At 33.3% G+C, this 15977-nt stretch overlaps 3 protein-coding genes across 4 annotated transcripts; all 3 read left to right on the top strand.

Moving 5' to 3' along the window:
• Positions 1–501: 501 nt before the first annotated feature.
• LOC146897114 (telomere repeat-binding factor 4-like) lies at positions 502–4772 on the top strand. Its single transcript, XM_085733543.1, has 6 exons — positions 502–865; positions 958–1196; positions 2637–2721; positions 3014–3097; positions 4002–4317; positions 4414–4772. The coding sequence occupies exons 1-6, from the start codon at positions 716–718 to the stop codon at positions 4443–4445; spliced, it is 906 nt and encodes a 301-aa protein (XP_085589669.1). The 5' UTR covers positions 502–715; the 3' UTR covers positions 4446–4772.
• Positions 4773–7918: 3146 nt separating this feature from the next.
• On the top strand, positions 7919–11563 carry LOC146897113 (eukaryotic initiation factor 4A-8-like). Of its 2 annotated transcripts, none has more exons than XM_085732865.1 (5): positions 7919–8059; positions 8770–8839; positions 8944–9050; positions 9580–10010; positions 10728–11563. In XM_085732865.1, exons 2-5 carry the CDS (start codon positions 8772–8774, stop codon positions 11361–11363), a joined length of 1242 nt encoding a protein of 413 aa, XP_085588991.1. In that variant the 5' UTR covers positions 7919–8059; positions 8770–8771; the 3' UTR covers positions 11364–11563. The 2 variants fall into 2 exon arrangements, with proteins under 2 accessions (XP_085588991.1, XP_085588992.1); XM_085732866.1 differs by having other exon boundaries at positions 8014–8056; positions 8768–8839.
• A 1072-nt stretch (positions 11564–12635) lies between these two features.
• Positions 12636–14780, top strand: LOC146897112 (eukaryotic initiation factor 4A-11-like). The gene is made up of 4 exons (XM_085732867.1): positions 12636–12796; positions 13352–13662; positions 13791–13844; positions 14069–14780. The coding sequence occupies exons 1-4, from the start codon at positions 12772–12774 to the stop codon at positions 14702–14704; spliced, it is 1026 nt and encodes a 341-aa protein (XP_085588993.1). The 5' UTR covers positions 12636–12771; the 3' UTR covers positions 14705–14780.
• The last annotated feature ends 1197 nt before the right edge of the window (positions 14781–15977 follow it).

Here is a 15977-nt window from a genome sequence, read left to right as displayed (position 1 = left end):
TTGTGCGATTTTGCATCCCCTCTTTTTTTTGAACGATTTTGCACCCCATCTTTTTGCCCCCTTTCTGGTTAGATGAACCTTCTTGTGTTTAATTGCACTTTTGCCCCCTATCTTTTTGTCAATTGTGCGATTTTGCACCCCCTCTTCTTCTTTTTTTGAGCGATTTTGCACCCCATCTTTTGCCCCCTTTCCCTTTTTTAATGATGATTTTGAACAAAACACAATTGACAAAAGATGGGGTGCAAAATCGCTCAAAAAAAGAGGGGGTGCAAAATCGTACAATTAGCAAAAGATAGGGGGCAAAGTGTAATTAAGCCAAATGTTTTTGTGAATGTTTAATGTTAAATTAATATGTTCAAACTCAGTTAAATGTTTGTGTAGATTCATAAATGCATTATTTAATTTTGATTTAAAACAAAATTAATCGATTACATAAGTTATAATACTGTTGATGAAATATTTATCTATCTATAAAACTAGATTTGATTTGAATTCAATAACAAGAAGAATAAATTAGCGAAGCAATCTAGTTTCTCACTTTAACTAATTTTTAGATTAGATTTTCCCTTTTCATTTTATTTAAAAAATATTTTGACATAAAAAACCCAAAAGTAAAAAACCAAACATCCGTGTAAAGTGGGTGAATGTTTGTGTCTGATCAAAGACAAGACAGTGAGCGAAAAAGAAGCGCTTATTGTTTTGTTGAATGTGAAGAATGGGAAATCAAAAGCTGAAATGGACGAATGAAGAAGAAGACGCTCTTATCGCTGGAATCGAAAGACATGGCCCTGGTAAATGGAAAGCCATTCTCCTTGACCCTCAGTTCGGTCCTTTACTCACTTCTCGTTCCAACATCGACCTCAAGGTTGGTTACCTTACCCTAGCTTAGGGTTTTCGTTTTTCTTTTTCCTTTTTTCATTTAAATTTTTAATTTTTAATATTTTTTGGTTTGTTTAGGATAAATGGAGGAATATGAATGTGAATAATATTACTCAAGTTCCTAGGTTTCCCAAATGCAAACCTCCTTCTGCTGCTTCTTCTCCTGTTCCTGCTGCTGCTCCAGTTTCTTCTGCTGTTAATCAAACTGTCGCTGCTCCTTCTTCTGATGTTGTTGTTAACAATGTTACTCCTCCTCTTCAAATTGTTCCTCCTCCTCTTCAAATTGACCAAGATGTTGTTAAAAACATCACACCTAGGTATTTTAATTCTTACATATTATTCACATTAATCAAAACTTTATATTCATGTTATAAGCTCCCCCAATGATGAATTGTTCAGGAGAACCTGAGTTTGATTTCTTGGTGGAATAATTCTTTGTCAGACTTTACTTACCTTCTGACCGAACTCTGAATTACCAGGGCTCATTTCCCCTGAAAACCGGAGGGTTAACGCCAAAAAAATAAAAAATTTAGTCAAATTGTTACAGAATAGTGGTTTGGTTGTGAGGAAATTTTATGTGGGTGTCTGGGTTCGATCCTGGTCTCCACAATTCCCCCTTTAGTGCGTGTGTTTATTTGAGTATGGGTTGGTTACTTGGTCAATTGGCAAAATAAAAGTAAAATATTGTTGAGTGAGGGTTCCTGCATTGGATGAGATATGACATAAAAGTATATATATAATAAGTGAGAGACATCCCTCTCCTTTTAAGACGGTTTTGTAGAGGTGGTGTCAGAGTTTATTCAAGATTTATTGGAGTAATGTTGTCAATCGCGGATAGCGGAAAATAGTGTATTGTTACAATTCTGGTACGCAATAGTGCTGTAGCGTCACTTTTTAACCGCTATTTGACAACATTTTGTACTAAATAGTGAATCGGAGAACAATAGTTTTGTGTACAAATTCCATTACGCTCTAGCAGTATAGCTCCTCTATAGCTGCTATTTAACAACGGTGTTGGACCACCTGCTATAGCCTATAGGCTCATTCATGTCACTCTAGATGTTTGGTTGTTGTAGTCGTGGGGGTGAGAGCGGTGTGTTAAGAGTTCTGTAAACATTATGACTCTGTAGTTAAAAGGCTTTTGTACTCGGATGGTCGACGGTTTGATTCTGATATGAGATTTATTAGTTACTAGTAATGATTCTTTACATTCATTGGATGTCTGGTAGTCGTAGTCCTGGGCATGAGAGGTGTTTGTCGATAGTCCTGTAAGTATTATAAATGTTTTGTTAAAAGGGTAGAAGGAAGCAATTAGAGCATCATTTTGTACTGGGATTGGTCAGCTGTTCGATTCTAAAATGAGATATATCGTAGTGACTAGAGACGGATCTTGACACTCATAAATCAATCCCCCTTATGAAACAAAGATATTGTAATTCGTATGAATATTTTGTTGATCCCATTTCACCAAATTTAATTAAACTTTTAGTTCTTATATATGTGACAATCAGTCTGATCGGTAAAAGGTTTTTAAATTGATCCTATAGGTGTACATGTAATGACAGGGTGAAATGAGAAGATTTTCACTTATAGCTTACACTGAACAACATTTCTAGCTGACTAGTAGTGACTAGTGATTATGAATTAGTTCTTTTGCTATTAATTTGATGGAGCATTATAACATGACATGATATTTGTTCAGTCAATTAATATATCAGATTATATTAGGTTATTGGTACTTTTGTTCCTTTTATTAGGTATGATGTCATGATTTATGAAGCTCTGACTACATTAAAGGATACTAATGGATCCGACGTAAATGCCATTTCTAGTTTCATTGAGGTTAGATGAAGCTCTTTAATGCTTTTAATGTTTTCATACATTTGACAATATACATACTATACCATTTTGTGAGTTGGTTTGAAATACCCTGTTTTTTGAGATTATGCAATTACGATTTTGCATATCAACGACTAGAATAAATGGCAATGTGTATAATTTTCCTTGATGTAACTTGGAAAATTAGTTTATATGGAATGTCAATTGTGTAAGTTGTTTGTTTGTATTGAGTATTCTACATGATTTTTTTATTTTAGACTTTTATAAGTAATCACTACCACATATATTGCTGCAGCAAAAGCATCAGGTTCCTCAAAATTTCAGAAAGTCACTGACTGCAAGGTTGAGGATGCTTGTGAGTCAAGGGAAGCTTGAAAAGGTAAATTAATCCTCTGTTGATGCTTACGTGATATACATCATAGTTGCTCATATTTAATATTTGAACGTGTATTTTACTTGGATTTATTGTTAAATCATGTTGTTTGGTCGAGTTGGCTGTAATACTAAGATAGTAACTGATTGCCGATTCTTAATCTAAAAAAAGTAAAATCTTTCTGCCTCATACTCCACAGTTTTTCCCTTGTATCTTTTAGTGTCTGTGCGGTCACATTCTGTTGCTCTAGAAGTCACCTTTGTTCAAGCTTAGTGGTCTACTGTCGTTCTTTTCACTACATTTATGTATTCAAGATCTCTTGGTTAATTTGGAAACTTATAGGTATAGCTGTGTGGGTGATTTGGATGTTTTTGCAATCTGCTTAGTGCTATCGTAGAATATTGCTTTGGCAATTGACCAGAGGGTTTCCCACTAGAAACTTCTCAACAACATGCACAGTCGATAAGGTCTAAGCATTGTTTTCCACTAAAATAGGTGGCATGTCAACCCAGAGATATGTGCAACTTAAGTCTTTTTGAAATCCATCATATTCGTTAGAACTTGAATTCTTTGAAAGAGGGTAGTGCCTCTGCTGTGTAGTGGCTCTGTTATTGTAAGGATCTTGGGTGGGGGATTTTTTCGCAAGTAGAGACTGTCATTTGCTCTCTTCCATCATCATCACTCTTTCCAATGTTTCTACACGCAACACTATCACATTGCTAGCTTCCATTGCCAGGACTAAAACTCTCCAAAATAGATGTTCCTGTGCATCCATTGGGCCAACCTTGCCACGGGGACTCTGCGCTCTTAAAATTTGTTTTTTCCTGAAATATCTTGAAGTTTGTTTTTTCTTTTCAATGATGTATTTATTTATTTATTTATTCTTTTTCCAATTTTTTACCATCTGCAGGAACAAAATTGTTTCAAGATAAAAGAAGCCTTGTTGGTGAAAAAATCACCTTCACCAAAACAAAAGGAGGCCAAGCCATCACCTTCAGCAAAACAAAAGGTGGTCAGGCCGAAACGGCAATCATCAGTCTCTGATGATTCATCAGTCTCTGATGATATGCTGAAGGAAGCAGCTGAAACTGCAGCATACATAATTGCTGAAACTGAAAACAAATCATATCTGGCAACTGAGGCAGTCAAGGCGACAGAAAAATACTCACGCATGGCTGAAGAAAATGATGCGATGTTGTTGCTAGCCGAACAACTTTATGAACAATGTAATGTAGATAAACACTATTTTCTACTTGTTAGTGAAATTTCAAATAGCATGATTCTCAATTATAACCATTGATCTTGTGGGTCTATTTATGCAGGTTTGCGCGGTGAAACTATCAAATGGGCTTAAGATGGTCAATGCAAGATTGATAAATAGATTCAGTTAGATTTTGCATCTGATATGTAAAAATTTGTAGTCCAGTAAATGGTGTTGAGAACTTTTTTTGGGGATGTTTTTATCAAATTCCTTTAGTAGGGAAACTCATGTATGAGTGAGTTTTTTTTTTTTCTTTCTTTCTTTTAAGACTACCAAATTTGTTTGGATATTGGACCCAAAGTGGAAGTAGTAGAAAATTTAAGATTTAACTGTATTTTTCAATGTTGTCATATAACCGGATGGAGATTGAACCGGTATGACCTTCTAGCTATAGTTCAATTGATTCAACTGGTTTAACTATACTCGAATTGGTTCAATTAAAATAACTGGTTGAACAATTGTGGTTCAACGCGATTTAGTTCTAAGGGATTACTATAAAAACAATGGATGAACTAACCAGCAATATAGTCCAGTTTCAAAACCAATTTGTGATTTTTGTAAAGAAGAAAAGAAAAAATTGGTATCCCAAAATTTTTTGAGTGACTTTTGAAATAAAAATACGATTATAGTACAAATGATCCAAACCCACAAAAGCGGGCGTGTTAGGAAGCTTGCAAACCAAACATGGTTTGTTGACAAATTTGCAGCAAACATGTTCAAAACACTTAAAATTAATGTCTTCAACAATTTTGCCCTAATAGTTTCCTAGCATACGGTCTTTGTTTATAGCATTCACCAATATGATCAAAATCACATAGTTTGTTGACACCTCGACGAGTTGAAGACCTTCTATCACATTTTTTAGGACATGCTATGATAAATGATAGGATTGCCTTACCCTGTCCTGGTTGGTTCACCGAATAATGATTTTATATTTTTTATGACTCAAGATATCTTCAATTGGAAGTTAGAGACTAATCCCTCAAGATACTACAATCTAATTTAGGAAATCAGTTATCTTTTTAGTGGTGGCTAAGTTTACAAAGACAAGAGACCAATTATCTCTGTCACATTGTGTTAGTAAGTATCGTTCAAAATTTTGATAGTTTATCTCATAATATTTTTTTGTCCTAACCATTAAACAAAGGGTTAATTATGTTTCTAGTCCCTATAAAATAGCGACCTTGTAAGTTTAGTCCTTACTTAATTTTAATAGCATTTTTAGTCCCTATAAAAAAAAATTACTTATAATTTTAGTCCCTGCTAAAACAAAGTTTGATTAATTATCCTTAAACTCTTAAATTTTTGAACGATTTTTTTGAGACAAGATTAGAACACTATGAAAGGTTCGTTTACTAAAATTTAGAATTTTCAGACATGAAATGAATTAAATATGAATTTTTTAAAACGACAAAAGTTAAAGATAAAAAATAATAAAATCTGGATGTAGAAATCAAATTTTGCGATAATTTTTTGCGGAGGAACTTTTAGTAATGTACTAAACATGTCTGCAAAAAATTGTTCAAAAATTTAAGAGTTTAAGCATAAATTAAACAAATTTGAATTGAGTAGGGACTAATACTCAGGGCAAAAAAACAAAATTAGGGACTAAAAATGCTATTAAAATTAAGTAAGGACTAAACTTACAAGGTCGCTATTTTATAGGGACTAGAAACATAATTAACCCTTAAACAAATCATGGATGAGTGAAACATGGGTCGGTGACTCGGTGTCATAATCTTTGTCTCTATATATAAGATTTTCTTGTAAAGGGTATAAGAGCATCTCCAATGGGGGTCCTTACTTAACAAGGATAACTTCCCGTTAAGGACCCTCCATTGGAGGAAGAAAAAATGAGTCCCCGTTAAGGAACGGACAATTATATAAGGACCCTCTTTCTCCTGGGTAACTAACGGGTCCCACGTTTAAAAAAAGTAATAAAATGTGTACTACTTGGTCCCACTTGCATAAAGGAGTAATAAAATATGTACTACTTGGTCACACTTGTAAAAATGAGTAATAGATAAAGGGGAATTAGTCACTTTAGTCCCTGAATGGGAGAGGATTCGTCACTTTAGTCCCTGAATGAAGAGAAATTGCAAAACAGTCCCTGCATGGTCAATTTCAGGGACTAAAGTGACTAACAGAGTCTACATTCAGGGACTAAATTGACTAACCAAGTTTGCATTCAGGGACTAAATTGACTAACAAAGTCTACATTCAGGGACTATTTTGCAATTTATCTGCATTCAGGGACTAACGTGACGAATCCCTTCTGATTCAGGGACTAAAGTGACTAATTCCCCAATAGATAAATTATTTTTGTTTAATATGCAAAGATAGTGGGACATATTTAAGTACTTCTCATTGGAGTCCTTATTAGTGTATTGTCATTGGAGTCATTGAGTCCTTAATAGGTACTTTTATTAAAAAAATTATAAATAAGTGATGTGTCATGTGGGTTCCATTTAAGAAGTCCTTGTTAGGGAACTACCATTGTGGATGCTTTAATAGCATTCTTGTAAAGGGTATAATCGAAAGTGAAAAAGTCGGTCTAAAATCATGTATTCTCTTTTTATATATGGTATAACCACCAATATATGAAGGGGATGCACCCAATATTTTTGCTAGATTTTTCCTTTCCAATTTTACCATTTATTTAGACTAGTTTATCATTTTTAGTTAAATAATAAGTTAAAAAGTTGAATAAAACACATTAAAATATGAATAATCCACAGCAATAAGGACAGCCACAACAATAGAAATTATTGAAAAAATGGAAGTTACTTTGTGTTTGTTTACCATAAAAAAAAAATTAACTTATTTCAATACAACTATATAAAAGTGATTTTTTATCCGTTAAAAAGGTTATTTCTTATTACAAAATTACCATGAAGTTAAAAATAAGGAGACACAATGATAAGATTGGAATATTAGTTTTTTTTAGGATATCTTTATCCAAAATTACCTTTATTTTATATTCTCTCTTCTCTAATGTGTGTGCTATTTTATGAGCTACTCATAACAACTTTTGATTTAAATTATTTTATAATTAATTTTTTAATTCAAATTTTTAAAAAAGTTACAACAAATAGATACAATGATTTTAAAAGATTATCTTTTAAAGCAATCTGTTTTATTTTTTGGAAAAAAAAACTATAACAAACAAACTCGACACTTAAATACTAAAATTAATCTAAAACATCAATGAAACTAGCATTTAAGTCATTCCCTTCTCTTCATTTTTTTTGGTCAAGCATGTCTCCATTTTTTACTTGGTTAATGCGTGTAAGGTTAAAACTATATAATATATTTTATAAAATTTTAATTTTAAATAAAATGAAAGGAATAAATCTTTATGAATTTCAAATCGCAACAAACTATATTTATCTTTTATCAATATCATAACAAATATAACTTTTATTTTTACTCAAAAAAATATATAATTTTTATTTTTATTTTTTTGAATAACAAAATTTTTAAAAAAAATATTATAAAGATCTTAGAAAGCATCATGGAAAGGGTAAACGTGGAATCATAATTAATTAATCACTTTCCTTTTACCTTTTTTCGAATATATAAACACTTTCATTCTCATTCCTCTCTCCTTAACTCCGATCCGAGGAGTTTTCCCTTTCGCTTTCTCTTTCTCTTCATTCCTTCGTTTCACTATCTCATTCTCTCAACTCTTCAACACTCTTAACCAGGTTTTTCTCTTTTTCTTCTTCTTTTATATAATTTCCTCAAATATCGCATATTAGTCAGTTACTATGAACTATTATGAATCTGTGGTTGATCTGCATTTTTTTCATTCAAAGTTTTCATTTTTTCACCGACCCATCATCTTTTTATTTGTTTTAATGTTGTTTTTTTTTCTTTTCAGATTTTAGACATAAATTTCATGTTTTTAGATTTGTTGGGTTGTTGGGGTGGTGAATGTTTGTTGGATTTTTGTTATAATGTTATCCATGTGCTATGAAGCATTGACACACTACACTGACACGTCGATGCCGCTAAAAGGAAGTGGTTTTGTTATACATGTGTGAGAGTAACAATAAAAGGACAAAAGATAGGTGCATTACATTAGGTGTTTATGGTGTTGTTCTTCACTTAAGATACATTTTTTGTATATAACAAACTATAAAAAAAAATATTATTGATTTAAGGAAATTATGGGTAGTTATGAATATATTAGGTGAAGTGAAGAACAATAGCAAAAGCTCGTAAGATATGCATCTATGTTTTGTCCACAATAAAATCTCTTCAAGCTATTCGTGTTCTTGTTATGTTGTTTGTCGTGTTCTCCTTGAACGAATTTTTTGACAAATTTATAATCTGTTTTTGTTTAGCTGGATTATCTGGATGTATGAGTTTTCTTTTTATTTTTCTTAACATAAAGTTTTGTTTTTTTTTGTAGTGATGGCAGGTTTGGCTCCAGAAGGATCACAATTTGATGCTAATCATTATGACTCTAAGATGAATGAACTGTGTGTTTCTGTCCTTCATATTCTTTACTATTAATTATGATTGAATTTGTTATTCATGTACCTTTTTTCCCTGTAATTTGACGTCTTGTACATTAACATCACAGGCTTGCCACTGATGGGCAAGAATTCTTCACCTCGTATGATGAAGTATATGATAGCTTTGATGCAATGGGGCTGCAAGAAAATCTTCTGCGAGGCATATATGCTTACGGTATGTACTGGAAAATTGACCCCCTTATTTTAAGTGCTTATTCTTGTTATGGTAGCTCAGTAAGCAGGGTTTACGCTGTAGAATCTGTATTGGACCTAATGTGTTTTGAATTTTGATATATTTGATGTATTCTCCCTGTTCAAATTATAAAGTGCTTATAATATATTGATGCAATCAACTCTTCAAGATCTTTTGACAACAATTTAATACTAATCCCTTCTAGTAAAACGTAATATTATTATGTTGTTCTGGATTTATTGTTTTGTAATTATATTGCAATGGTAATGTGATTGAATCAATTATTTTAGATATAACTGTGTTTCAAAATTATTTACTGGCTGGAAGAGAAATGATAAAATGGACAAATGTGATTGAATCAAATAGTTTTCTAAATTTTGTAATGTTTTAAAAATGAGTACATCTTTCATGAAGGCATCAATAATATACATGTTAAAAATAAATATTACTCTTGCTAGTTGCTACAGTTATCATGAAATCATGTGTGTCATGTTTTACCTTGTTTTGAAAGGTTTTGAGAGGCCTTCTGCAATTCAGCAAAGGGGAATTGTTCCTTTCTGCAAAGGTCTGGATGTGATTCAACAGGCTCAGTCTGGAACTGGGAAGACAGCAACATTCTGCTCTGGAATTTTGCAACAGCTTGATTATGGATTAGTTCAGTGCCAGGCTTTGGTTCTGGCCCCAACAAGGGAGCTTGCTCAACAGATTGAGAAGGTTATGCGAGCTCTTGGTGATTTCCTTGGTGTTAAGGTCCATGCTTGTGTTGGTGGGACAAGTGTTCGTGAGGATCAGCGCATTCTCCAAGCTGGTGTTCACACTGTGGTTGGAACTCCAGGGCGTGTGTTTGACATGTTGCGGAGGCAGTCTCTACGCTCAGATTGCATAAAGATGTTTGTTCTGGATGAAGCTGATGAAATGCTTTCACGTGGTTTCAAGGATCAGGTTCGTCAATATGCTCATTTTCCACCTTTTGACTTTACCAATTCCATTGTTTGTAAACACAGTTCCGTGGTAGTTTGGTGACCCATGGATTTCCTTTTTTTTTTTTTATTTTTTTTTTATCTTTTTTATTTAGTAAAAATGTCTCATATGGTTCTTTTTCTTCCCCCACTGTTTCAGTCTTTTATATTTTTAAACATGCACAAGGTTTTCATTTCATCCATTTTCCATTTATAAAGTGGTTGCAATGTCTGTTACATGGATGTGGCAGCTGTAACGACATGAGTTATATATCCCATATGGGGACTTGCATTTCCCTCCAATTTCCGAGTTCTCAATTATGATTTGTGTTAAAGGAAAGCAGGGGAGAAGGCATAAATCACAAATCAGGAGAGATTAAGGGGCTATTATCCCTATTAGTGCATACAAAATCACCCATTAGTGGCCATGTCAATGGTTTTTGAACGGAAAATTGAAAAAAGGAAAACCGTGTGCATGTTTTCAAAGTTAAGGACCGAAATTTAAAACAAAGAAGATAAAAAGACTAATTTGTTACAAAAAAAAAAAGATATAGGACCGCATGATTATTTTTCACTTTTCTTTATTTATAAAATGCAAAAGAAGTGAGCTTTACTAACTGAATCTTAATACAGCCATGTCTAGCTAAAAGTTTATGTTCCGTCTTACATGACACTATGAAAACTTTTGTTGGTGTTCCAGATCTATGACATCTTCCAGCAACTGCCAGGCAAAATTCAGGTTGGAGTATTTTCTGCCACAATGCCACCTGAAGCCCTTGAGATTACTAGGAAGTTCATGAATAAGCCAGTGAGAATCCTCGTAAAGCGTGATGAGCTGACCCTTGAAGGTATCAAGCAGTTTTATGTCAATGTCGATAAGGAAGAATGGAAGCTTGAGACATTATGCGACCTCTACGAGACTCTTGCCATCACTCAGAGTGTCATTTTTGTGAATACCAGGCGGAAAGTGGACTGGCTCACAGATAAGATGCGAAGCAGAGATCATACAGTCTCGGCTACTCATGGTGACATGGACCAGAACACTAGGGATATCATCATGCGTGAATTTCGGTCTGGCTCTTCTCGAGTTCTCATAACCACCGACCTCTTGGCCCGTGGTATCGATGTGCAGCAGGTGTCTTTGGTCATAAACTATGATCTCCCAACTCAACCTGAAAACTATCTCCACCGTATAGGTCGTAGTGGGCGATTTGGAAGAAAAGGTGTTTCTATTAACTTTGTGACAATAGATGATGCTAGAATGTTGGCTGATATTCAGAAATTCTACAATGTGATTATAGAGGAGCTGCCATCAAATGTTGCTGATTTGCTCTGATGAGTTAATTTTTGTCTCTGTTAAGTCATCAGGGATTTTTTTTTCTCTTGGACAAGTTACTATCTTTTGATCTTTTTTATTTTTATTAAACTTTTATATTTGAACAATTAGAGATCAAACACATCTGATCTGATACTATTTGTATTGGGATTCCATCAAATTTATTTTGATTAATTAGTTAAGAGGGTGTTATTCAGGCTTCATTTATTTTTCCTCATATCATTTCTATTTCTTTTGTACAATACTATATTTATCACTTTGATTTCTAATTAAATGTTCATAACCGTACCATTTTTAATCTAGACTTGAACAAATATTCAACTTTTGCTTATATGGGACTAATACTTGGGTGCTTATAATAGTTATATAATGCGTTTTAATAGACTTTTATTTTTATTTTTGGAAATTCAAAATTACATGCATACAACTATCTTTTGATTATCAGTTGGATGTCTAAATGGACATTACACGTCTACTATAATAGCCATTTTATGTTTTGAAAACACCATACAAGAATTCAGTTCAAGCATATATAAATTTACTACCTCCATCCTAAATACAATGCCCTTTTTATAACACATCCACATCAAATAAAAAGGAGAGTACCCCCCTTGATGAAATTTAATGTTAACATTTGATTTTATTTTGGTTACTAGTTTATAATTTAGTATTTTAATTAAATTTTGAATGGATTTGAGTAACGAGACATTTTTCGGGCGCAACAAGAAAAAATCCAACAATATAGGAGAAATACTATGAATTTTTATATTTTTTAATAATATACTAACAATATAAGATTATTAAATGAAAATGTTTAAAGGTGTAATTAGAATAATGAGAAAGTCAGTTTAAAATCTCATATTGCTTTTATATATAGTATAATAAAAGATATATGTCTCTATCCCTGTGAGCATAACTCAGTTGGTAGGGACATCGCATAATTATAAAATATATATTTCTTGGTCCCTATGAGCATAACTCAGTCAATTTTATACAGGGTCTGTATAAAATTGCATCACATCATCAATTGAAAACGTTGGATTCAATTTAAAAAAATTGGAAAAGTCAAGAGTCCAAAATTGTGGATTTAGAAGTATTAGGGGACTAAAATCCTAAAACTAATTAAAAGGAGACCAAAATTAAACCAAATAAAAAACTCCCCGCCTATTAAAAAAGCTAGCTTAAGAAGCACGTCAGAAGCCCTATATATAGCGTTCTCGGTCTCATTATCTTTCCCTTCAAGTTTCTCTTAATCAAAAACCATCACTCACAAAACCTCTCTAAATTTAATCAGTTACGCATCTTTTACACTCTGAAAACACTCTCTTTACTTCAAATCTTTCATCGCCGGCATCGTTCATCGCTCTTTTCATCACCACCATTGTCTTTTGTTTGTTTATTTTTATCCATGTCGTCGTCGACTCATTCTCAAGGTATGCATATCCATAACTTCATTAGCTTTATCGGTGGGTATTTTCTTTGCATATGCTTTATATTTCTATCCTTGTGCTTTATATTTTTATCGTTAGGTTTTCTTGCAACTTTTTCTTCTATTTTCACACATGGTATGGGAGAGTTACTTAATTAGTATGCAGTTTAACTATTACTATAATATGAGAGGTTACTTACCAACAATTGGATTGATGCAAGTGGTAAGGGATTTAGGCCTCTTAAGCAATAGTGAGGGGTTCGACTCTTGATCTTGCGTATGAAAAAAAAAGGGTTCGATTCTTGATCTTGCGTATAAAAAGATAACCCAATGGGAGGGGAGAAACCGTCTTGTGTGTCCCGGTAAAAAATGGTGATGAAAAGTGAAAACTTGTTATAACCTACATATCAATAACATAATCCAAGAAATCCAATATATTTTCTGAACTTTGTATTGTTTTGAATATGAGATTAGTAATGTATGTTTAAAACAATATATGTTACTCTAGCTACAGTTTTAACAAAATCATGTGTTTGATGTTTTTTATTCTTTTCTGAAGATTTTGGGAAGCCCTCTTCAATCCAGAAAATGGTAATTCCTCCTTTCTGCGAAGGTTTAGATGTGATTTTACAGGACCCGTCTGGAACTGGGATGTTAGCAACATTCTGTATTGGAATTCTGAAGATGCTTGATTATGAATTGGCTCATTGCCAGGCTTTGGTTTTGGCCCCAACCAATGAGCTAGCTTTACGGATTAAGGAGGTTATGCAAGATCTTGGTCAATTCCATGGTGTAAGGATTCATGCTTGTGTCGGTGGGATAAGTGATCCTATGGAAGATCTTCAGCGTTTTATGCAAGTTGGTTATAGTGTGTATGACATGGATGGTGAGGACGTTTTCCGAGAAGGTGTTCACATTATTGTTGGTACTCCGGGGTGTGTGTATGACATGCTGCAGACGGGGCGTACTCGCCTAGTACTCGCCTAGGTTGCATAAAGATGGTTGTTATGGATGAGGTTGATGAAATGCTTTCACGCGGTTTTGAGGAGAAGGTTTGTTCGATATGCTTGATTTCCACTTTTTTCACTTTACAAATTCTATTGTTTATTAACTACATCTTATCAGTTTGAACTTTGAAGCATGGATTTCCTTTTTTGCTAATAAAATGTAAAGAAAGAAGAAGAGAGCTTTACTTTCTGAATCTAATGCAATGGTGTCTAGCTAAAGTTCATGTTCTATCTTGCATAACTTTATGGAATTTTGATTTGTGTTGCAGATCGATAAAATCTTCCAGCTATTGCCCTACAAAATTCAGGTTGGAGTAATCTCTTCTACAATGCCACCTGAAGCCCTTGAGATTACTAGGAAGTTCATGAAAAAGCCTGTGACAATTCAGGCAAAGCGTGATGAGCTGACCCTTGAGGCTATCAAGCAGTTTTATGTCAATGTTGACGAGGAAAAGTGGAAGCTAGAGACATTATATGACATCTATACGACTAAATTCATCACTCATTGTATCATTTTTGTGAATACTGAGCGCAAAATGGACTGGCTCATGGACAAAATGCGAAGCAGATATTATACAGTTTCGGCCATCCATGATGACATGGACCAGATCACTAGGGATATCATCGTACGCGAGTTCCAGTCTGGTTCTCCTCAGATTCTCATTACCACCGACCCTTTGGTCTACAGTTTAGATGTGCAGGAAGTGTCTCTGGTCATAAACTATGATCTCCCAACTCTACCTGAACACTATCTTCACCGTATATGTCACAAAGGGCGATTTGGAAGAAAAGGCGTTGTGATAAATTTTGTGACATTAGATGATTTCAGAATGTTGTCTGATATCCAGAAACTCTCCAATGTGATTATAGAGGAGCTGCCATCAAATTTTGCTGATTTGCTCTGATGAGTTGATTTTTGTTCTTATGTTAAGTCTTCAGGGATTTTTCTTTTGGACAAGTACTTATTAGAAATCTAACACATCTGATTTGATGTTATTTTGATTTGGATTCTCTCAAATTTGTTTGATTAAGAAGTTATTTAACACTGCTATGTTACAACTACTAACTATCTTTTGATCTTTTGAAAAAAAAAATCTATTTATTTTGCTCATTACTATAATCACCATGATTTCTAACTGTGAGATCATATACCTCACCTATATGAATCTAGACTCGAACCGGTAATTTCAAAAACTTGATTTCATTTACATTGTCATTCAATCGAGACTGATGCATCTTACAAAATATTTGATTTTAATCGTATATACTTTAATAGTCATACATACGATGGTTTATGATTAATTGTAGGTTTAAAAAGTTCGACATTGATAGTGCGTCAAAACTAATCTCTTTATTGACAGTTCAAATTATTGTTATGGAAAGAAATTCATGACTGGATAATGAGTTTTAAGACTATAAATGTTCTGTTTTTAGGAAATCCAGAATTAGATACTTAGAGCTATCTTTTTAACTATAAGTTTAGAAAGATCATACAAGAATTCAATTTCAGCATGTTTGATGTCTAAAGATATAAAACATGAAATATCTGTGTGCCGTATACTTCTTTACCTTCCTAAAAAAAAATATATACTTTACTTTTTGCTTCAAGTTTCAACTTAATGTGAGGTAGTGCTCTTTTGCTTCTTGTTTTGCTTTTTCTGTGACCAAATTTTGTCTAAAATTGGTCATTTGAAAACTGGTAAGTGCTAGCTAAACCAGTGAAGGATGACTGAGATTTGTGACAAAGCAGTTGATATCGACCGTCAAATATAAATCAATAGTCGAGATTGGTTAAAGTTAATTTAATGAACGTGTAATCTAAACTGCCTGATCTTAAATCAATTGATGAGATTTAAAATTGTGTGGAAAAATTACTGCACTAATCCGGGTCGTTAAGAAAGACACATGCCGAATGAAATTAGGATTGCTTTAGTGATACTTTTTATTTTATTTTTTATTTTTGTGGTGATCGGGGTTTGAACCCTGGTCCTTGCATATATTATGCTTTAGTGATACTCTTACACCGACATTGATAATTGCCAATAACAAATGTTGACATGATCTCTCATAAAGTCTCGTGTCCTAATTAACTACTAACATTTTTTTAATGAAAAATTAGGAGGTAAAGTCTTAATTAATGATGTATCTAAACCTAATCCGAAGTCTATTTGCATTTTA

The sequence above is a fragment of the Medicago sativa genome, chromosome 8 (genome assembly GCF_051527215.1).
Source record: "Medicago sativa cultivar Bolivia chromosome 8, Bolivia_mono, whole genome shotgun sequence".
Lineage (NCBI taxonomy): Eukaryota > Viridiplantae > Streptophyta > Magnoliopsida > Fabales > Fabaceae > Medicago > Medicago sativa.
Note: the sequence above shows the minus strand (reverse complement) of the source record. Positions and strands in the feature narration are given on the sequence as shown.